Source organism: Sturnira hondurensis, unplaced genomic scaffold (genome assembly GCF_014824575.4).
Source record: "Sturnira hondurensis isolate 20B ecotype Veracruz unplaced genomic scaffold, ASM1482457v3 Scaffold0008640, whole genome shotgun sequence".
NCBI lineage: Eukaryota > Metazoa > Chordata > Mammalia > Chiroptera > Phyllostomidae > Sturnira > Sturnira hondurensis.
Window position 1 is genome coordinate 8,899,714 of NW_028081271.1, and position 23,497 is coordinate 8,923,210.

At 40.4% G+C, this 23,497-nt stretch overlaps 1 protein-coding gene and 1 non-coding gene across 3 annotated transcripts; one reads left to right on the top strand and one right to left on the bottom strand.

The window, feature by feature from the left end:
* Positions 1-750: 750 nt before the first annotated feature.
* On the top strand, positions 751-22,377 carry FGL1 (fibrinogen like 1). 2 transcript variants are annotated; one of them, XM_037055249.1, is made up of 9 exons: positions 755-837; positions 2,322-2,479; positions 6,319-6,397; positions 8,492-8,672; positions 14,127-14,286; positions 14,525-14,622; positions 18,000-18,088; positions 18,251-18,438; positions 22,027-22,377. In XM_037055249.1, the coding sequence occupies exons 3-9, from the start codon at positions 6,326-6,328 to the stop codon at positions 22,184-22,186; spliced, it is 948 nt and encodes a 315-aa protein (XP_036911144.1). In that variant the 5' UTR covers positions 755-837; positions 2,322-2,479; positions 6,319-6,325; the 3' UTR covers positions 22,187-22,377. The 2 variants fall into 2 exon arrangements, with proteins under 2 accessions (XP_036911143.1, XP_036911144.1); XM_037055248.1 differs by lacking the exon at positions 2,322-2,479 and having other exon boundaries at positions 751-837.
* Positions 4,871-5,007, bottom strand: LOC118993269 (small nucleolar RNA SNORA2/SNORA34 family). The gene has a single exon (XR_005067822.1). It is a non-coding gene; the product is annotated as a small nucleolar RNA SNORA2/SNORA34 family (small nucleolar RNA).
* Positions 22,378-23,497: the final 1,120 nt, after the last annotated feature.

The following is a 23,497-nucleotide window of genomic DNA, read 5'->3' on the forward strand; positions in this document are numbered from 1 at the left end:
AGAAGGAAAACACAAGTTCACTGTGTCACCAGAATCTGAGTTGAGAAACAGGGATCACTGAACAAGCAGCAAACAGCAGCTTGAGTAACATCGGAATGAGAAAAGAAATGTTTAACCTGGGTTTGCAGTTCGAACTATGGTGCAACATGATTACTGGAGCTAACAAGTCGCCTCTTACACACTGGAAAATCCCGTAAAATGTTTTTTAAAAAGGAACACCTCTTTCAGAGGGTAATTGATGCTTACAGAGAAATTTCACAGTTTTGCACCTCGGGGAACCCCTTCGATTTTCTTAAGGATCAAATAAACTGACAATTTATTTCATCTGGGCAATTATTAACTTGTCCCATTGTAATAACTAAGAAAAATTTAGCCTCTCTGTATATTGTAGTTGTATTGTATTTTAATTCTTTATAGGTCAAATTTTATTATCAGTAGTACTTTGAAGCAAAGCTTCAGCTGAACTTTGGTTTTATGTAAACTACTGAAGTTAATCCAAGTACAAAAATTCTCTGAATGAGCACAATAATAAGAGGTTAAACATCAGAGATGTATTTTTGGAAAGATATGTTTATGGACCTTTCTTTAAAATTTATGCAAATAGGAGAAAATAAATATCAGAGTATTGGGTTTGTCCTTGACTCTCCTCTTTTAGTTTCCCTTCCCGTTAAACTGATTTCTTCACTTATTTGTTTCTGGACTAATGCCAGAATCAATATTGCCCCTATTTCAAATCAAATGATAGGGAAACAAGGATAAATTTGGAGCACAGTCAAAGGATCCCGGAGGGCCGAGTGTCTGGACCCAGCCTGAGCCGTGTTTCTGACTTTAGGCAAGGTATTTAACATCTCTTCCCTCTTGACATATTGTAATAATGTTCATCTATTTCATAGGGATGATATTCAGCGGCTCAATAAGCAGCTGTCAGCTGTTGAGAGAGGTCAGGATGATGTGAGAAACGTCTGCTTCTGCAGCTTGGAAAGGAGGTTTTGAATACTGTCTCCTTCTCCTTCCCAATACATTCTGAATGAATTGTCTGGGAATTTGATGTAAATAATTAGGTCTGAAGTTTCATTTATACAACGTGGAAAATAATGGACCATATTATAATTTCCACTTCAGATATAAAAACTTCAGAAGTATTTTTATTTCCATTTTAGGGGATCAAACTCATTTAGCTTTTTAAGGTGTTCACTGAGTGTGCATTCTTAAGATAAAAAACAAAGATACTGTTATTTTTCCCATTTTTGAACAAAGAAAACAGTTGGAAGAAAACAGTATATAAAAATCTCTAAGACTGCATTCATAGGTNAATTGGCTGGGAATTTGATGTAAATAATTAGGTCTGAAGTTTCATTTATACAACGTGGAAAATAATGGACCATATTATAATTTCCACTTCAGATATAAAAACTTCAGAAGTATTTTTATTTCCATTTTAGGGGATCAAACTCATTTAGCTTTTTAAGGTGTTCACTGAGTGTGCATTCTTAAGATAAAAAACAAAGATACTATTATTTTTCCCATTTTTGAACAAAGAAAACAGTTGGAAGAAAATAGTATATAAAAATCTCTAAGACGGCATTCATAGGTAAATTTTTAACTAAGTGTCTTGCTTTACAGTTGCAGTCCATTTGTGAACGCTGACTTATTATACATGCTTCCTTCAATAACTTCTTCTTTCTTTTTTCTTTCTTTTATCTTGTATTCTTTCATAATAGCTCACTTAAATATATACCATTTTTAAAATTTTACATGCTACTGATGTCCTTTTATAATTGTGTTTGTAAAAGTTGCATATCAACTATAAAACTTTTAAGTTCCAAACTTAATATCTTTGCTTTTAAATTTGATCCACTATAATCAACTAACCTAAAAAAATTGGGGGTGGGAAAGAAATTAGACTTTATAGACTTAGAGTAATTTATATCAAATAATACAGTACATCAAAGGATAGCCAATTGAAAACTATTTTACAGTAATTAAAGGTTTTGAAACAGCCCAAAGCAAAAACCTCATAAAGGAAATACAACTAGTTGCATAGTGAAGAACTAAATAATCTGATATAACGTTGCCACAAGCCAGATTTGCAGAATAATAACGGTTTACTCTGACGAATGATGAAAACCAGATTTCCTAAGCAAGTTTCTTAATACCTAAACATTTCTTCGATATTGTAGGAAATATCTAGAATTAGAAATGAGGGCACTGTGGATTTTTAGAGGATTTAAGATATCCTCAGGAATTGTTCTCATGATGTCTGAATTAACAGAATGACTATTAAAATACATATGACATTTTGATATGCCTCGTTGTTTAAGGATCTGAAGACTAGAGGCCGCCTCCTTTCTCTGGGAAAGATCAGATTTGATTATTTTAATGGCAATGAGATGGGAACTTGAGGACACCAAGATACAGAGACCTACCAAAGCGTTTCTTTGGCACTTTATTTCACACCAAATCTAAGGTGGAGCAATAGGTACATGTGTTGTATGCTTTCCCAGCACTTCCCAGAGTGCCATCAACACACTCTGTCACTTGTGCATAAGCCTGGCTCAGACATAGATACAAGAACATAATTCTTCTAAAGGCTGCAATTTTTCAATAGACATCCGGAGGACTAGCTTATGGAGAAACTATGAAATTTAGCATGTTGACTACGTGTGAGCAATTTTTAAAGATGTTTTAACTGATGTTCATGAATGTATTAACACGGAAGCAGCATTCATGTAAAAACAGGCTGTTACCAAATTGTTTTCTCTCATTAAGTAATGAGAATGTTTTATTTTTAGCCTGTGTCTTTGGGCAAAAAGGCTACAATGATTTCAAGTGTTTTCTTTCCATCTAACCAATAGGTATTAATTTGAATCGTACGAAATTTTTATTAACTTTGTAAGTTAAAATGTTCAAACATATGCCATTTCTTTTTTAAAAATAGCTTTTTTTTAAGGATTTTATTTATTTCTTTTTTAGAGAGAGGGAAAGGGAGGGAGAAAGAGGGAAAGAGACATCAATGCGTAGTTGTCTCTCACACGCTTTCAACTGGGGATGTGGCCTGCAACCCATTCCCTGGCTGGGAAATGAACCGGGGACCCTTCGGTTGGCAGGCCAGTGCTCAGACCAAGGGCCAAACATATGCCCCTTCTTACAGTTCAACCTAATGTATGAAGAAAGGAACAACGAGGCACTAAGGAAAGAGGCTCAGGAATCTTAAAGGGCCCATGGAGTAGGGTTTTGTGAGAAAGGAAAAATATATTCATGTGTTCCATCCAACTAAAAGTTGGATGAACACTTACTTTCCAAAACACACTTAGCCCATTGTTTCTCCTTTGACCAAAATAAGCACAGAGAAGTACATCACTGTGAACAGACTGCACTCTTACGGCAAGGAAATCACATTTTTGCCTCCGAGAAAGATTCTCCCTCCTGGGGAATATTTTCTGTAGAGGCAACAACTGAACTTCTGTCTGAGTCAGCCACAACAATTAGCAAGGTGTGGTCCTTGCCTTCAACAATCTTACCCTTGGCCTGGCTGGGTAACTCAGTTGGTTGGAGCATCACCCGCACCCTCTGAGGCTGTGGGTTCGATCTCTGGTCAGGGCACATGCAAGAAGGAACCAATGAATGCATACATAAGTAGAACAACAAATCAATATTTCTCTCTCTCTCTCAAAACAATAAATAAAATATAAATTTAAAAAATCTTACTCTAAGCAAAACAGCATGGATAAGGGGAGCAGGTGGAGAGGACATGTGAAAAACTGACTGAATGAGAATCCCATCGCCTGGCCCTGCGCTGGGGACACAGCAGGCATGTACACACTGTTTACTGAGTGAGTAAATGCTATGCTGGCTGGAAAAGATGGTGCGTGATCACAGTGCAGGAAGTCATTAATTTTGTCTTGAGGGGTGGTCTGGGAGTGTTTAGTTTTTATATTTAATTGCACATGTTGTCATGTAGACGTCATCTGCATTCTCTTTAATTTCCGTTTTAATATTTATTTCTACTTACTTCTCAAAACACCGCCTTGCTGAGAGAGGGAGCTCTGTGTCTTTCTCTCGCAGCACCTAGCAAAGTGCTGAGCAGATGCTCAGTGCACGCTTGCCGATGCTGCCCTTCCCCAGGAAAGCTTTGGCTTCAGGGCAGCCGCCTCCTCGCCCGCCAAGGAAACCTAAGGTTCCTCTGGAGACACTTGTGACCCAAGAGCAAATGTGTCACAGCCATGTTCAGGAGTGAGAGGGGTGTTCAGTGGGCAAGGCCACCTAGGAGGGTCTCTATGCCTCTCTGTAGCCTGTTTCCCCACAGAGGGCTGGGAATGCAGGGCGGGGCAAAGGTAGGTTTGCAGTTGTTTGCACGGAAAATGAGACAACAACTAATAAAAAACAATACACGAATAAACTGTGTTTTGAATACTCACAAATCTAAATCTACTTTTGCCCCATCCTGTATATATGTATGTGTGTATATATATGTATATGTATATATGTGTATACATATATATATATATAGAGAGAGAGAGAGAGAGAGAGAGGTAGGCCAAGTGGACCACAAGTTGTGGGCATTAGTCCTCAAGGTGGAAAGCTCAATTGCTTTATCTTCCATACACCAGCTGTGTGACCTCACAGAAGTAACTTAACCTCTCTGATCTATAATTCATTTGTATGATAAGGATAATAGTACTTGCCTTGTACAGTTATTTGAGGACTAAATAAGATGTTCATAAATGCATAGCACAGTTCTGGGTAAGTAGGTATAAAAATGTCAGCCAGACATAATAATATGTGAAGTAAAATTATGCAGTTATACCTAGCAGACTCTTCTTTACTCTCTGCAATGCACAAATTCCACATATTCTTTTTTTCTTCTTCCAGACGTTTCTTTCTAATGAATTGACCATTACATTTCCTAAGCTCTGAAATGGCCAACAGACCATAGAAAGACATTGCTTCAGGCTCCTGCTTGAAACCAGCAGCTTCAGCAAACTGCTGGCCTTGATTCAGGGCCCAAAATTTCACATATTCTAAAAATTCACATTATATTTTACAATACTTCTCAAAAAATGGCCAGGCACGCTATATGTGACTGAATGTGAGTAATGCCTCTCCCATTCCATAGTGTTTTGTTGGCCCCAGGATCACTAAGAACTACCTTCTTTATGAACGTAGATTTAAAACAATTGTCTATTAAGACCTTAAGTGATTGCTTCCCAATCTGCGCAGAACACAGCAATCAGAGAGGAGTCTGAAAAACCCCAAGGCCTGATCGCCACCGTTGGATTCTTGATTCAATCCCTGGGCTTGGAAAATTTTTAAAAGCTCCTGAAGAAACACGGAGAAATGGTGTAGGAACCATTTCTCTAATTACACAAAAATTGAAAAAGAGACACATTAGAATGACCAAGTTGTCATAGTTTCTGTAAGAATAAAAATAGGCTGACAAACAATTCAGGTGATTCGGTTTCTTTTTTTAGCTGAAATCGTAGGTTTAAATTTTTTTGGAACATTATGCAGATGTTTCCATCCTTCTAGGCTCCTTAGCTTCTAAGATTTACGAAAACTCTCTACCGGCACCACACAGAAGTTATTTTGAGGGTGAACCAATTTTTTCATCAAGAGTAATGACTTTAAGATTGATTTTAAAAGATCTTTAGAAGTGGTAAAGTGAGTTTTCCTCCACAACTTCAAATAGGAGTTAAAATTTTTGTATTATCTTGGTAGTTTGCCTAAACATTAAAGCATTAAGAAAAACAATGTATGTCACCTTATTACTTGTTGTGACTTTTTTAAAAGTAAAAGCTGTTTTCCATATACAAAGTGAGTTACAATTCACTTAGCACGTATCCTATGCCGTGGAATCTAAAAGCATTGCATCCAAACTGCCCCGTTGCTACAAGGTAGGAATTAGGATTTCTATTTTAGAGAGAGAGGGAGCCTTTCTGTGAATTGCCTGAGGCCACACAACTAGGAGGCGGCTCAGCCCAAATCTGGACCGTGGGTGTTTGTAGAGCCTGTGTCTTTTCAGCGCCATCGGACACGCAGCAATTCAGAACAGCCGAAGATCCAAGTCCCTCCTTTACTTTTGCCATTGAACAGGTTCCATTCCATTGAAGGTAACAGTGAGGACATCGGTGGCTCACTGTAGGGAGGCCAGGGAAAGTCCGGGAGAATTTCCGTGGCGACTCTCAGGTGGCCTGGAACTTCATTCCACCTCCTAGAACTTTGTCCCACCTCCTGGATGCCCTTGAGCCTGACCCTAACTCTAGCATCGTAAAAAACTTCACAGGCAATGAGTTCATGAAATTCTTTTTGTTCCTGCAGTTTTTCCATGGGGAAAATGGCGAAGATGTTCGGTTTCATCCTTGTGACCATTACTCTGGTGATGGGCAGGGAAAGCTGGGTAAGTTCATTGCAAAAGCTTTTGTTGCATTTGTAATGCCTGCTTTGACCTGAATTTTCTCATATTCTGCTGAAAATCTATAGTAACTTGTCACACTGAAAGAACTTATCTAAGATGCGGTGTGGGGGAAGCACACAGAATGCCGGTTTGTGGCACTACCTGTCACATAGTAGGCACTTACCAAGGGCTTTAAAATTTTTTAAAGTAAAAGTCAGGGTTCACAACAAATAAGTAAAATCTTTTTAAAATTTACTGGGGCTATTTGGGTAGTTACATAACAGTAGAACTTAAAAACCGTTCGTTAAAATGGACCTTGAGCTTTCCGTTAATTGAACACTATTAGCATAAAATTAAACAGATTATTTGAAGGCAATTACAATGAATTCATGTGTGAAAAGGTAAAAATGCTCATTTACTCAAAGTTCTGAGAGAAAGAGAACTGCTGACTTTTAAATAAGCTTATGAACACTGCATGTCCCGTCTGAATACAGTACGTCCATGTACATTCAATACAGATTGAACGTACCTGCCCTGTAATTCCTTCAGCTATTTTTAACTTGTATAGCCCACTGTATTTAACAATATCAATTTCCCACTATTAGGAAGCAATACAAGATTCCAAACACTGTAAAATGTCTTTGCTGTTCATTTTTTAGACAGGTATGACTCAGGGGATGAACCCAGAGCAAATAAGAGAGAGTCCTAGAGAAACAGCTGAGAGAGAGTCAGTGACTTGGACCAGGAAGGAGATGGGAGGCGGCTTCGGCCCCGGCGGCTCCACTCTCTTGTTGCGTGACTTTCCGCGGGGAGGCCAAATTTCTGTGTTGATGTTATAATCCTTCACGGTAAAGCAGTGTGCCTCCTTCTTTTGTCCCAAATAGGATATGTGATTGTGCTATTCCGACTGTCTAGCAGAGGGCACAGGACACAGTAGGTCCTCGTGTTTATGGAATAATAAACACAGGGGTAGTACATAAAGGCAGGGACAGGAAGTTAAACAACTATAAATTGGGAAATACTTCTGATTATCACCAAGGGCCTAGTTTAGGAAACGTGTACATAAAAGCAGTGTGAAGCACTTACACAAGAACACTGGTAATTTCTCGGAAGTGAACATTTACGTGTACCACGCAAGGTCGCTGCAAATAGAGATGTAAAGGTAAAATGGCAAAGGTTCCTCTTTCGTCCTTTTTTCCAGCTCCCCTAGGAGCTCTCCCAGCACTGAATACTCAGGACATTTACTGCAGCTTCCAGGCCTCTGTGCCTCTCCCCGGAAGACCTGGCTCTGTGATCCTCCTTCCCAATTCACCCACTGCATTCACTTTACCTTTGGAGGGTTTGCTCAGTCAGGTGCAACTTTAGAAAAAAGCTGATCAACTCCCTTATGTGCAATATGCTTGGGTTATTTGCCTTTTTAGAGAAGGTAAATGAGTTAACTTTAAGACTCAGTCTCCTCCCCTCCCTTCTTAAGCTCATTGAGGACAAAACAATAAATAAGCAAAAAGTTAGAGTGAATCCAGTAAAATTTTCAGCCACAGGTAAATGGGTGCGATATTAAAGACTGTGAGAGTCCAAACCAAGCCTTCTTTATAAAGGTGACCCGATGTCTAAGATTATAAGCATTCAATTATAGTTTTAAAACATATGAATACTGAAAGCTCATTCAAAAGCCTCGTTTGTCTTACTGGTGAGGAAGCACTTAGTGTCATATGGAGACTGAGAACAGGCACCCTGAGCTGAATATAAACACTGACTTCTCTTACCCACTGGGAACTTCTGAGCAAGCCGTCTCATCAGGACTGAGCCCAATCCTACCTTATGAAATTGTTATGTGGGTCAAATGAGACAGCACTCTGAAATCTTAGCGTAATCACTTCAATCACGTTGTATTATAACATTTTGCAGTTCAAGCACATTAGCATCAGCCATGCTTTCTTATCCTCCAAATAACAAATGGCATTAGAACTTTCAAACTACTTCCTGGTTGGAATGATATTCTGAAATGGGAGTTGGGAGGAAGATTGAATCGCTAATTTATCCACCTCACTAGGATCCCTTATTTTCCATGAGAACAAGGTGTGCATTGCTTTGCAGGCTCTCGAGAACTGTCTCCAGGAGCAGGTGCGTCTCAGAGCCCAGGTGCACCTGCTTGAGACCCGCGTCAAGCAGCAACAGGTCAAGATCGCACAGCTTTTGCATGAGAAGGAAATCCAGTTGTTGGATAAAGGAGAGGACAACAGCGTCATTGACCTTGGAGGCAAGAGACAATATGCAGGTCAGAATCTATTTTTCTTTAGTGTTTCAGTAACTAATATTATACACCCATATGCAATGATGGTGTTAACCATTTGATTACTTCGGCTTTTGCTAAAGACCCTTTTCTATTCCAGTAACAAGCGGCATGAAGCGTTATACCCAACTCAACTATCTTCAAATGTATTTTACGCTTTTCCCTTTGCTATCTCTGCAGGGGACATTTAATATCAATGCTCAGTACTGAGAATCCCTATTAGTTTGATAAGAGATCATTACAATAGATTGTTTGAACATCAGTGTGCAAATGGCAGATGATAGTTGTGAAATTTTACAATTGAGCTTTGTTTTTATTTGCATATTGTTCCTTGTCCCATTTACACAGTTTTTCCTTCTGCAACTCTGATCTGCCTCAGGGTGATAAATAAGGTCATAGAATGAAAGGCTAGAGAAGGAGAAACAATGAGAATTATTTAGGAAAATAAAAAAGTTACTTTATGTGTATATTTCATGGCTTGGTGGGGCCACTATTGGGGCCACTATTGGGGCCACTTTTTGATGAGGCCACTATTTCCCCTGAGAAACTAAATAATCTTCAACTGTCACACATGTACATAGCACTGAACATATTATTACCTACAGAACACCAGCCACCGGTTTCCTCCATCTTTTAAAGTAGACCAACAGTTGTCAGAAATAATAATTATGCCATCAAAATGCTTTGTTCCTATGTCCTGTCCAACTTCTGCCATGGTGAGTTACAGCATTCTCTGTTTGTGAGTTGAACTTGGCCAAGTATCTGGGTACATCGTAAGGTCTGGGATGACGTTTAATGCATTCTTTCCTCCTTACTGCCCATCAGAGAACCCGGAACACAGTAGATCCTCATATTTGTCCATGAAAGCGAGGTTGCACATTGAGATAGGAGTAACAAGATGATCCCCCCTGCTAAACTATGCAGTTGCTTATATTTTCAGCACCTAACATTGTGACTGGCATATAGGAAATGCTCAATTTTTAAAGTTTAATTGGTGGAACAGTTCAGGTGAAAGAGAGTACAAACACTTCAAATAGATTCCCAGAGCATAACAAGTTAGTTATTTGGATGACAACTTGAGAGAAAGGCAACCGGTTGGTTATTCTAGGGACGAGCATGCAGATGTGTGAATCCAGAGCTAGGTTCAACACTGACCCCAAGGGCAAGGAATTGATGGATGTGGAAGACATTATTCCTAGTTCCAAACAAAGTTCGAGATTCAAGTGTCAGATAAGGCAGGAGGCAGGCAATTGGATGTTTGTTACTGGGACGATGCTATCAATCATGTTTAAGAGCTAAAAAGCCAGTCCCTGTGTTTTGAGTGTTGGAAGTGGACTTTAGGGAACAAGAGGTCACCAAGGAGTATGGCAAGAAATCAGTTACTAAGAAATTAAAATGCCAAGGTCCGAGCAGGACTGGCTGCATTAATAGGAATTGTGTAGAAGAGTGACATGGGTGGAATCCAGACAAACCCTTATGTTGTATACATTTCTTATAACATTATAATGGGTAGAACAATAGCAAACAGACATTCCAGATGAGTATTCCTAGATACAACAGCTAAAACATTCTGAATTCAGTGGATCCATGTTTAATTTTTTAAATATATGGTGCAAGAATGAAGGAGAAGAAGAAATAAGTTATAAAATATAAATACAGTTCAATTATACTCTATTTTTCAGCACATAGGGATAGCACTAGAGAGCGTGCCAAAGGCAAAGACTTCATAAATAAAATACATAATAACAAAAATTCTAATAAAATATATAATGTATTATAATACATATATAGTTATATATAATATTATATAAAATATATAAGAACTTTCTCACACCAAAATTTATGCTTTGGTGTCCTTGAATTTAAAAAATATTCATGTATATGATCTATAGAAACAAATTTTTTCTTATTAACAAGGTACTATATTGTTATTAAATTGATTATTTTCTGAATTCTAATTCATCTCATGTTAGAAACCAATTACATATAACCTAGCAATTTATGCAGACAATGCACAAACTACATGATTTTTATATAACGTGTGACTAAATGCATCCTTTTAAAGCTTTTGGGTGCTATTAAATCATGTGCCTAAATTAAAAGATTATAGTACCAAATTCACATTAACTGGTGACATTCACCACAGCCTGTGGCATCACATCTGTTCAGCTAACAGGACCCCTGGCTTCACCATGTCCCTTAGTATGGGAGCCCCAGTCCCTATGAGACGGCCCCTCACCCTCAGGGTAGTGGTTTAGGCCCAGACTCTGAGGCCTGGTTCCGAAGTCCCGCTGCCCATCTTGCCAGCTGTGGCCTTTGGAAAGTTCCCTTTCCTCTGTGCGCCTCGTATTCCCCATCTGCATAATGGGAATGATGTGAACTCCTGTTTCTCTGCTGTAAAGACTAAATGAGGTAAGGTACACATGTACATGATTACAAAAGCAGTTAGCCTTTAGCTCTCTGGATGTCAGCTATGCTGTTAGAGTAGTTCCCCCCGCACCCCCTCATCCTCAGGAAATATGTTTGAGACACCCAGGGGATGCCTGAATCAACCGATGGTGCCAGTCCCTAGGTATACTATGTTTTCCCCTATGCGTGCTTACCTCTTCACTTCAGGAAGTAGTTTATGGCTCCTCTTTGGCATACGCAGATGACCAACACCACCATTTAGGCTCTGGAGTCATTATCACTAAGATAAGGATGAACAGGAGCACTGCAACACTGATGCCGAGACAGTCGGTGTGTCTAACTGGTGGGGAGCGTGTGCAGTGTGGGGACCTGGTCAAAGGGATGAGTTACCACCCCAGGCTGGGCGGAGAGGGACTCACGAGATTCCACCACATCGCTGAGAACGGCACACAATTTAAAACTCAGGAGTTGCTTATTTGTTGAATTTTCCATTTAATATTTTCAGACCACACTGAACCACAGGTAACTATTACAAAATAATGTAAATCAAAACCTGGGATTAGGAGAGACTACCGTATTTCCTGTGCCCCCAGTTTTCAGAAGTGAGAGCCCACTCACCCCACCCTATAAGAATACTCACTCTCCGGGGAACCCTAAGAGGTTCTTCTCTTACGTTTCCTTCTTACGTCACCCTGGGGGGTGGGGGTTGAGAGAGACCGTGGGAGGGCCAGGTCTGGTGTTCCCAACATGCCCCATGGAGAGTGGAGGGGGCGACTGACCTCTTGCCAGCCTTTCTTTGAGTTTAGAATGCTGAGTGCTCAACTGCCTTTGGTTCTCAGCGTTGAGCTCAGCCTCCATTCTGGGACAAGAGGAAAAAGCCCACTTGGCAGGTTGTCACGTCACTTTATGAAAAGCTTAAACATTCAGACTCCAAACATAGTTTGTTTCCTGCACGATCAAAGAAAGTATTCGCCTCACCCAGTTTAATGCCGTGTTTGTCAATGGGGCAGGGAGGCTTGGCCTCACTCTAGTATTATGTAGGGATCCAAAAATCCTTTTTCTAAAAACTCTCATGAACATGGAGCTCTTTACCCCTGCCCTTCTCCTGACTATTTTCCAGGGAGTTGAGTGGGTCAAAACATTTTGAAAATTATAGCTTTAAATATCTAGCTAATATTAAAAACCCTACATTGTTACAACTTCCTGCAATGGCACTAGAAGTCCCATGTCCCCAAGGCAGGCTCCTTAACTTCTTTGCGAAGTATTTATTTGAGTTACAAGTTGGGTGAGTTTTCTGCTTTGTTTTGTTTTATTTTTCCCTCTTGAAAGCTGTCCTCTAGATGTTAAGTTGTGTTTGATATTTTCCACTGAGAAGAAGAAAAAAATTTAAAAAAACACAAACTCATATTTGGCATAAAATAAAAACAAATAGGAAATGTTGGCTGAAAACTCCATATTCACAAAGTTTTCCTTCCAGAAGCAAACGTTATAGCTAATTATTTCCATATTTGTCTAGAAAATAGTCTGAACCTTAAGAGCCTTCACTGCTCAGCATCTTAGTAAAAGGATAAGAGTAAGCAAAAAGCTCCTTTTCTTAGCAAGGAAAATTATAATCTGCCTACTTCAATGAAAAGTAGCCTGCAATATATTTGACCACAAGATGTAAGCTTTTGAACTAATTGAACTAATTTTAGGTAATCATTTTTCTATTGCTTTATTTTTGTTTAATTGAAAAAAAACAATTCAGCAGTATAGAGACCACTTGAGCTTCTAAATCTCAAAAATAAGTGTATGATAAAGCTTCAATCATTACAAAGCTCTCATTATCTTACCAAAGCAGTAGTATGTTATCGTTCTCCACTTGGGGAGAGCTTTGGAGAGTGACTAACTTTCTTTGTTTTTTTTCCTTCTGATTCTTATTGCCTATTCAATCTGCTTAAAGTGGAGTGTATTTCCTTAGTAACAAAACATAGTTGTAGACGATTTGGCATCAAAACAGTGAAAATGAAGAAATACCTTAAAATATGCTAAAAGAGTGAAACTATCCAAACAGGAAGAGAAAAAAAATTTTAAAGATAGGAAATCAACAAAACACCAAGGGTAAAATATGAAAGTTCATGATGTCATATTATAGCACTGAGAGTATTTTTCCTGAACAGCCTGTGAATGAGTATCCTTGAAACTATCTGTGTAACGGCGGACATTTCAGCCACCTTAAAGAACAGCCATGGGCACCTAAACACTGCACAGCCCATACCCTGCCATATTCTTGTGTCTGCACAGGTCTGCCCGTGCGAGACCCGACGGTTAACTTATCTCGCCCTAGTGGTTTGAGAAGCAGATACTACTCTTTGATGACAAACCGGGAGCTGCGTTTGCTTCCAAAGAAATGCCATGTCAAAGAGGAATGCTGGGAGAAGAAGGATGGCAGAAACCTTCAGTTTTTAGCAAAAGCGTCTAACAATACGTGGGCTATTAGAAATTTCAGTGGTTTGGTTAAAAAAAAAAAAAATCTGGTGAGACTGGGAGACTGCGAGAATCTAACAAGAAGATTACTGTGTTGAGTGCATTTCCAGATGTTCTGAATGACTTGTAGTGCTCCGAGTCAAGATAACCCTTAGTATTTGTTTGGTGTTGTAGTTCTACTGTCATTGTAGCTTCATAGGAGAGGAAAGTTCCACTGCTCTGTCTGATAAATCTGATAAATCTGTAAGTCCCACTTACATACACTGTAATGAACTGAACACATCTAATTCTTAAAAATTGTTTTCTACCAAAGTTAAAGATGAGAAACCAGATCCCTATTTCAGTCCCGTTACCCACCCCCATGATCATACCCCTGAGTTAGATGGGAAATGCCTTTGCCGACACCCACGGGAAGACGTTCCAGATGCAATTGTAAACAGCAATTAGGTCCCTCACGAGTTTATCTGTCTGCACTAGTATCGAGTAATCTCATTCAGAGGCTCTCTTCATTAAAAAAAAAAAAAAAGACACGCCCCACGTTACATTCCCTTGTTTTACAAACAGATTGCTCAGAGATTTTCAATGACGGCTACACGAGCAGCGGATTTTACAAAGTCAAGCCTGTCCGGAGCCCGGCAGAGTCCCCTGTGTATTGTGACATGTCCGACGGAGGGGGGTGGACTGTGATTCAGAGGCGGTCTGACGGCAGTGAGACCTTTAACAGGTACGCGTATAATAACGTACGGATGCCTTTGGAGTAGAAAATGTAAACCCTTACGTCCTGTCTTAAATTCTGCTAATTAGACAGACTCTCCCTGTCTCTAAATCAGAATGACTGAAAGAGCATTAACAAATCCAGAAAAACTGGGTGCGGGCACAGCACAGAGGCGGCGTGGGCACCTCGGGTACTGCGAGGTCTAGTGGGGCTGTGCCAAAGTCAGCTTTCACATTGAATTTTTTAGAGGCTGGGATGACTACGAAAACGGCTTTGGAAATTTTGTCCAAAAGGATGGTGAATATTGGCTGGGTAATAAAAATCTTCACTTATTAACCACACAAGGTAAGATTTGCCTAGTATCCAATTCATGGGAAATGCAATAAAAAAAACACACTAAAATGTGTTTCACTAAATTACAGGCAACAGAACTAATTCAGTAACTGGTATCATTTGCAGATGGCAATGGTCTCCTTGGGGCAGTAATTCCCTTTGTGAAATGTGGCTGCTTAAAACTGAGAATAGAGAAAAAGAAAACTAGACCTGGATTGGGGCTGGGGGGGGGTCTCTCATGTTCTCTATTTCTGGGCAAGAAATATAATGTCGTGACCATTCTTTCTTAAATGTCTTAAGTGCCTCAAAATATGCCTGAGGTACAGTTACCCATTGCCACCATAGTCCTGGGTATCAACTCGCTTCAAAATTTACTGGCTTAAAATCACAGCCATTTGTTTTTCCTCGCAGTTTTACAAGTTGTCTGGCTGGTTTTGCCGATCTGGGCTGTGCTCCACAGCTCTTGGCTGGGTCGCTCCTGGGTCTGTGATCAGGTTTCCAGGCGGCGAGAAGCCTCCTCTTACTACGCCTTCGGGTGGAGCGAGCAACTCAGCTCCGCCCCACGTGGTCGCTCCTCCTCCAGGTCGCTCCTCCTCCAGCTCAAGGGCTTGAGCAAGTTCCAGGGAAGGGGGCAAAATTACCTAAGTTTCTTGACTCAGAACTGGCACGTAGTCGTTTTCACGACCCTTTACTGGTGAAAGCTAGTCACAGAACCAGATCAGAAGTAAGGGGAAAGGAAAGGGACTTCCTGTGTGGGCTTACCAAGTCCCACGGCCAAGGGGAAGGCGAAGAAATGGGGGAAGGAGGGCTGTTTTCGCCATCAAATACCACATTAATGTCCTTGTTTTCATCTCTCACCCAAATTGGATTTTGAAAATCTCAAAGATACAGCAAAACTGAATGAAGTTTTAACCTCCTACCTGTACTCTCCATTAAAATTTTACTCTACTTGTTTCTCCCATATCTATCCATCTACCTGCCCACAAATTCCTTTTATTTTTGACACCGTTCAAGGTAAATTGCGGGCAACTGTAAGTTTTCCCCTACATTCTTTTGCATGGTTATCTTTAACTGGAGTTTAATATCTGTCTAAAACACCATTATTTTGATAACAGATTTTCCATGTTTCTCTTTCCATGCCCTTTACTGCAGTCCATCGTCTTGCTCACCTCATTTGCAGTGTGAGGTTGTAGGCAGCCTCACTCAGGTTGATTCTAAATGTTTCAGGAAAGGCCATTGTGTTGCTGAAGAAAGTGGTGCTGAACCACACGAGCAATGCATTCGCTGTAAGCGCAAGGGCCTTGCTTGGTTCCATCCAAGTTAAGGAAAGCAACTGGTGCTCTTACGGTCATAATAGTCAGTAGGAAGGTAATCATAGGGTTTTTTGAGACACTGGAAGAATAGCTTAGAGAGGATGGATAGTCCTAGAAACTAACACTTTTTTGTTTGTCCTTTCTTGTGTCTAATGCTCTCTAAATTTTAACATACTTATTATCCCACTTTTAAGTGTTTTTTTGAGTAGGTACATAACATTTATCATACAAATTTCTGTTTCTTTCACACATTAATATGTAGCTGGTTTCTTATTGGAACTGTGAAAACCCCCAAAAGTAACTCTTGGTGCCTCATAAATGCACAGAACTTATGCTTATTATTTTTAAAAGATTTTATTTATTTATTTTTTAGAGAGAAGGGAAGAGAAGGAGAGAGGGAGAGAAACATCAATGTGTGGTTGCCCCTTGTGTACCGCCCACTGGGGATGTGGCCTCAACGCAGGCACGTCCCCTGACCAGAAACCAAACTGGTGACCCCTTGGTTCCCAGCCCGCACTCAATCCACTGAGCCACACCAGCCAGGGCAATTTCTTGAATGATTACTGAGTGCTTAGTTGCCCAGATGCACTTTGCCAACACATCAGCTTCCCTTTCATCTCTTTTGCTTAGTGCTCAGTGTAGCTACTTCTCATGGCAGCAAGAGTGTATTTATCGGTTTTAGGCCTCACCACCACACATCGCATCATCCAAGGTGGGGAAATGCCCTCATCCCTGCATTTGTTATCTACAAGCACACTTAAGGCTAAGCAGTTGCCTCTAAAAATAGCTTTAGCCCCATTACACAAGTTTCATCGGGAAGTATTTGCAATAAAGGGACTTTAGAAATGGTCTGTAATTGCATTGTGATTTACTTCATAACCAAAGAGATATATTTAGCTGGCTACCTAAAACATTGAGACCAACTTTGTATCTCTCTTATAATACAACGTGTTTTTGTGGGGGAGTTAACAGCCTGCCCTACTGCCCACTGCACAGTCTCGGGCGCACGTACCCTTCACGGCCTTTTGTTCAGGTTGGAGGGGCTTGTCCTTGGGACTCACTGTAGAGAAATCCATGGGAGAAGGAATCTGTGGGACCAGAGGGCCAAGGCCAACAGGACTTGCTCCTGTGGTGGGGAATCCAGCATTTCACACAGCCTTGCTTGTCTCCAGGACCTGTTCATGCCTCTGCGCCCATCCCCCTGTGGGAAGGTCGTGTTCTTGGTGAATGTACCCCTGCGCCTGAGGGACTGTGAAGAAATAGCTTTTGTTGTGGGTGTAAACAGAGCTCGGATGTGCAGTCTGGAAAGCCCACAAGTGTGGACAAGCCCTTGCTCTGTGCGATGGAGACAGTGATGGGATGAGAGGGGTGGCAGACCATAGACCAGGCCGGTGAGCAGGGGCCGTGGGGACTCTCTGCGGGGCCTCCACGCTCTACCTGGGAACCCGGAGACGTCCGATAGTCCAAATTCAAACCTGGTCTTACAGGTCATTGTGACGTTTTGTTTATTAAAGGAGGAGGCTAGAGCACAAACTGTTTAACAGTTGGTCTGATTTATACCTTTCTATATTCCCGACAGTAGCTGTGTTTCTGAAAAAGTTAATAGTCCTTGTTATTTGCAAATGATGGGACAATGAGGAAAAGATGATTACTTGATGATACTAAGGATTCAGTCATTAGTTATATTTAAGGTCAAAACATTCTCACCAGAATTAAGAGAAAGAGGAAAAACGTTTAAACTTTTTGAAGGGTCTTTTCTTTCATTGTTAGATTTCTTAATCTATTAACTAAACAGGTTTTTCTGTTGTTCTTTGCAAAGTAAATTGCACTAGCTTTTACCTCTAATACAGTAGCAGTGTTTTATCTTTAATATTGTGTCCCTACGTTTTTTCAAGTAAAAGGCACAATAAAATCTCCATGTAAATACAATGGAGCCACTGTACATTCTTTGAAAAACTGACTCAGGAGTTGGTCTAAGTAAAACAAAGCCATTGTTGTTTTTAAGGCTCAGTAAGTCAATGTTATCTCACATGCTTTAAAAAACCCTACAATTTCTTGTTGTTGCTGTTTTTCTAGGAGACTATACTTTAAAAATCGACCTTGCAGACTTCGAAAAAAATAGCCGTTATGCCCAGTACAAAATTTTCAAAGTTGGAGACCAAAAGGTACTAAAAATTTCAAATAAGTAAAGCCACAAAATAATGTGTAAAACATACAAGCTAAACCCTGAAGTCAGGGGAAATAAAAATACAGACTCCTTTAATTTATTAAATAAACCTACTTTTTAAAGTGACGACTGACGGTGGACGTTGGCTCTGTTCCTCCAGGATTCCTATGAGTTGAATATTGGAGAATATTCTGGAACAGCTGGGGACGCGCTCACAGTGAAGTTTGATCCTGAGGTGCAGTGGTGGGGGAGTCATCAAAGAATGAAATTCAGCACGTGGGACAGAGACAATGACAACTATGAAGGGAACTGCGCCCAAGAAGAACGCTCTGGCTGGTGGTTTAACAGGTTTGACGTTTTATGAACAGAACCCTAATGACATTGATGGGATCTCACTGGTGGGGGTTAAGGTCAATACCTGTCTGAGGTCGTGCTGGTCTCCGTACTGGTGTTCGTAACTAATCCTCCTTAGTAGGATTCTTCAGTGACGAAGTCGTTTTGAGGATTTGTTCATTGTGTACATGAGTAAAACTTGAAAGATACATCTTAGAAATAAACCAAATTCAGTTTTGCAAACTGAATGATGAGATTGTTATCATAAACAGCAGGCCACGGATCGGCACGAGGAAATAGTGAGCATTTACATACAGGGAAAAGTATTTTCGGCCTTCCGGTAACCAAGTAGCTCTTCACCTTCTCCCATCATATGAAATGGTCAAGTTGTTGTTATAAATTTTTCTGTGTAATATATACTGCTTTTCAATTACTGTGATTTGCATGAAATCACTGGACGCAAGCTCCTTCCAGTGCAGAAATTTTCTCTACAATATTCTCAAAACCTAATTCCACCCCTCTGATTGAATACTTTTAATGTTACTTAATCAGCAAGCTCATCCCATTGTTGATGGCATTAAGTTTCTCCTTTTATTAAGCTGACCTCTGCCTTCTTATACTTCACCAGTTTTTTCCTCGGTAGCTACAGAGTAATTGTAATTCCTTTCCAACAGAATCTTCAGGTACTGGCCAAGACGGTATTGACTGTATTCCTCAATATTTTCTCTTCCTGAGGCCAGAGACCCGCGATTCCTTTAAGTCTTCTCCACCCGAAGTGGGTTGCACACAGCCTCCTTGGTTGTGATCACAGATTTAAGGCAGGCATGGAAACTTCACACAATCTTCTTTTAAAGTAACCTGACGGGCCTGATGTGCAAAGCAGATATGCTCAGCCTGCAAGGCAGTGCCTGACCTTCGAGCATCTTCTTTCCCCTTTAGAAGGCACAAGCCATCTCGAACGATCTGGACATTTAAACTTGCCGTTACAGAACTCTTAGTAATGATTTCTGAAATGTCCAATCTTCCAAGTAATTGAGGACTATCCATTGAAGTTCCATAACTGAATTCCACATCTGAATGTTTTTGTTACATACGCACTTTTAACGTGTGTAAGAATCCTCTATATGACAAAGTGGAGGTGTGCCAGACGTACACTGATTTCCCGGAAAGTTATGAGTCCTCATTCAGAACATCGGTTACGGCGACATGCTGATTTTCGAACTGTAGATTCTATGGAGATACAGCTAGTCTAAGTATCTCCATGCCGTGGTAAGAACAGAATTTTCTCTGGATGTTGCTTTTCTAACAGTGTGAGTACATTGAATTTTTGGTCATTTGTTAGGGAACCGAAGCACAACACCAGCCAGAGGGCCTGAGAGACAAAGTTATCTTTCCTACTTAGCAAATCAGAGGGAATGACGATATTTTCCCTAGTGGTTTTCTTGTTCTCTTAGCAACCATCTTTGGCCAACTTCCCTTTCTCCTCTTTCTTCTTCCCCTGCCCTTCTGAGTTAGCATTATGTAAAAATTATGAGCACTATGGAAACTTACCATTCACAGAGTGGCACGCATCCCTTCATGTCTGACTTTGGACAGCATTCCATGTGCAGGGATGACAATCACATCGGTTAATGCTAACACAGGACCCAAACCATGTACCCACTGCCCGGTTGTTCAGCTTGTATTGTGCCTGAACGCTCCTGGCCCACATGTGATCCTGGGAGAATAAATGATTTACTTGACTTTAAAGGTAGGGGTTCAGGGAGGACGAAGGCAGTTCAGTGGCTCAAATCATCCAAGGAGCACACATTGACCTTGGAGTGAGAGGAGATGATGAGACTGTGCAGGTGGAAAATCAGAAAAGCTGGAGAAAAAGCCAGTAGTTTCAGAGGCTTGGTGTTCCTTCTACCAGGCTTGCTAGTACCGCGCTTTAACTTTATTATCATTGTCCTCCTCATTATAGTTTTTCTTTTTTTTAAGTACCAATCATGTTATTTTATTTATTTATTTATTTATTTGTAGAAAGAGGGGGAGGAAGGGAGAGAGGGAGAGAAACATCGACGTGCAAGAGGTGCATTGATCTGCTGCCTCTCACATGCCCCCAACTGGGGACCTTGGCCTGCAACCCAGGCATGTGCCCTGACCGGGAATCGAACCTGTGACCTTAGCACCCAATCCACTAAGCCACACCAGCCAGGTCTTATTATAGTTTTTCCAATTTGCCTGAAATGTTGACACTTTATAAATACCCACCTGCAAGGCATTCTTGCTCCACATAGCAAGTCAATTGCTGAGTGTTAATATCTTTACTTAGGGAGGCCCGGCCATCTCCCACTCTTGTTTCAAGTCCAGGGTATTCTAGAAACGGAAAGATGCTGGAAATTTGGTTTCAGAATAGCTAAGATTTCCTGTGGTGGCCATACAGTCCATTCCTAACAGGATTCAAACCAGACCAGATTTAAAAAGGGTATGTAGTAGATGCCTGTAGGAAGACAAAGCTGTACCAAAATGTATATTACGGAGGTTCAATTTAGAGCATTTCCTATTTGACATTACTTTCAAAACACGGTATGCTCTTGCCACTTCAGATTTAGTAGACGTGTTTTCGATTAGGTACGTCTGTTTAGATCAGGGGGCTATCAGTGTGGTCAGCAAGAGTGAATCACTAAGTGGGGTAAATGATTCAAGCCAACCACTTGACATTTATGGGTAAATTGTAAAGTTGTTTGGTTCAATAATATAGGTGCTTTTCATAGATTTTCAGAACTCTCCTTTTTGAATGTCCTCCTGATATCCTAATGCCTGACATCTTTTTATTGTTCATATCAGTAAAAAAGTATGTAGCAATTTATTTCATAACAGGACACAGAACATTATCACATATTCTTAGTTAATCCATTTCAGGGACAAAATTTACCAATACAAAAGAAGGGAGGGGGACTTTTTTAAATTGATGACAACCTAACCAACTTATCTAGAGTGGGGTAGCATGTTAGAGTAAAAAGTGAACACAGCAATTTGGACAAATGACTACTGGTTGATGGTTGGAAAACTTTAACTGGTGGGTTTAGGCTTTTTGTTTTCTTATCCTCAAGGTTAAAATAATTGTTATGCTAGCAATTTAATAAGGGGTGGGGAGAAAGTTTGACTTGTGAATGCTAGGTCTTGGCAGCAGATGGGTGAACATGTAAGTGCAAATTATTGCTGGGAGAACAGGCAGTAGGGCACGAGGCCACACCTCGAGGTGTTAAACCACTCTGTTCTTGCTAAGGCAGGGGATTACAAGGCTATGCTACCGTTTGCTTGTTTCCCTTTGTCAGTTTAAAGGCTGTTAATAACAAAAATGTTTATCAATACACTCACCACAAGTAGCCAGAATTGTATCCTCAGGCTTATTATAGCACTAAAACCCACCAGTTAAAACAAAACAAAACAAAACATCTGCTGTGGGAATATCATGGCTTCAGAGAACTGATAAATATTTCCTCGTATTGAAAGTGGCCGAATTCATAGTTAAGATGTTTTTGATCATTCACTAGCAAAATACAAGGCTGTCAGAATCTTCTGGTCTGATTGGTCTGCGTTTCTTTTTTCTCCCACTAGGTGTCACTCTGCAAACCTGAACGGCCTGTACTACCAGGGCTCCTACGGTGCTCAAACTGACAATGGGGTGGTCTGGCACACCTGGCACGGCTGGTGGTACTCTTTGAAATCCGTGGTTATGAAGATTAGGCCAAACGACTTTATTCCCAATATTGTTTAATTGTTCCCCTTGGGCTTGTATCTCTGCAAATCATCTGGGTTTAAAGAGATTTGAAAAATAGCAATTCTGAACATGCACATGAATGATGAAGGTAATTGTTATGTGTACTACTTTTCATTCTTACTTGCCTTTGTCTCCTACTGTACAGAAGTTATGGGATGTTCACCAAATAAATGTGGCTCATGTTAGTATTTATTGCATTGCTATGTGCAAAGGGATCTGATAAGAGTGATGCTGAACAAAAATAAAAAGCATAGAATCTACCCTAACCTGGGAGAGGACACAAGTATAAATACATAATAAATTAAGTATGAATGCAGTTGTATGTGCACATAAAAATCCAGCAAATGATGGGTTGCCAAACCAACTGCACAGACAATAAATACTGTGAGTGGGGATTTGAACTCAGGTCTCTGACTACAGAGCTGGAACTCTTATAAACACAATCCAGGATAGTAATCACTATAAAACACTATCTCATATTTTCAGGATATGTATGTTGTCATACTCTTCTTTCAGAAGCCTCATTTACACCAATCCCGTGAAGTAAAATTATTCCCAACTCACAGAGCTGAGAGTGCATGGATCTGAGATTGTGTGAGGTTCAAAGTTATAGAGCTAATAACTAAGGGAAGAAGGACTCAATCCAAGTCTTCTGGCACTGAACAAAATGTGTTGCCACCATGCTATAGGTCCATGTGGCACCCCTGTCCTGTAGCACGTGGACAGGGGAGGTAGAGAGAGGACCTTGAACATGAGAGTGAAAGCAGGACTAAAGGTAAGACATTGCCCCAGATATTTGAGTGCTGGTAAGTATCTGGCACAGAGGACCCCGTTCAAGATCACATAAAGCTCAGTTTTTTAAAATGAAGACATTCACTAATCACACATATAATCATAGATAAATAGTTTCAAAAGCTGATAATTATGAAAGAAAATATGTGCCAGGGGAATGTGTAGCAGGGGGTCTGGCTTGGTGAGAGGAAAGCTCCCTGGAGGGACTCAGCTCTTCAGCTGACATATTTTAATTAGGAGTACGTGGGAGGTCACTGCAGGCAGAGGGAACACTTTGTGTAAAGTAGACAAAGCGGGAAAGAGCAGAAAAGCAAAATAAAAGATTGGAGAGGCAATAAGCACTCAGTGATCCTTATGTCCTTAAACCACGGATTCTGCCACTTAATAGCTGTGTGACCTTGGGCAGGCTACTTGACTTCTCTGAGCCTCAGATATCTCTTCTATAAGATGATTACAATAGTACCTGCCTCCTAGGGTTGGGTAAGGATTGTACAAGTAAAGTATTTAGAATACTAC

Coding starts and splice junctions, on each gene's coding strand:
- FGL1 (XM_037055248.1), top strand. CDS start 6,326: ATGGGGAAAATGGCGAAGATGTTCGGTTTCATCCTTGTGACCATTACT. Junction 14,623..17,999: donor TCACTTATTAACCACACAAG/GTAAGATTTGCC, acceptor CTGTTTTTCTAG/GAGACTATACTTTAAAAATC. Junction 18,089..18,250: donor TCAAAGTTGGAGACCAAAAG/GTACTAAAAATT, acceptor CTGTTCCTCCAG/GATTCCTATGAGTTGAATAT.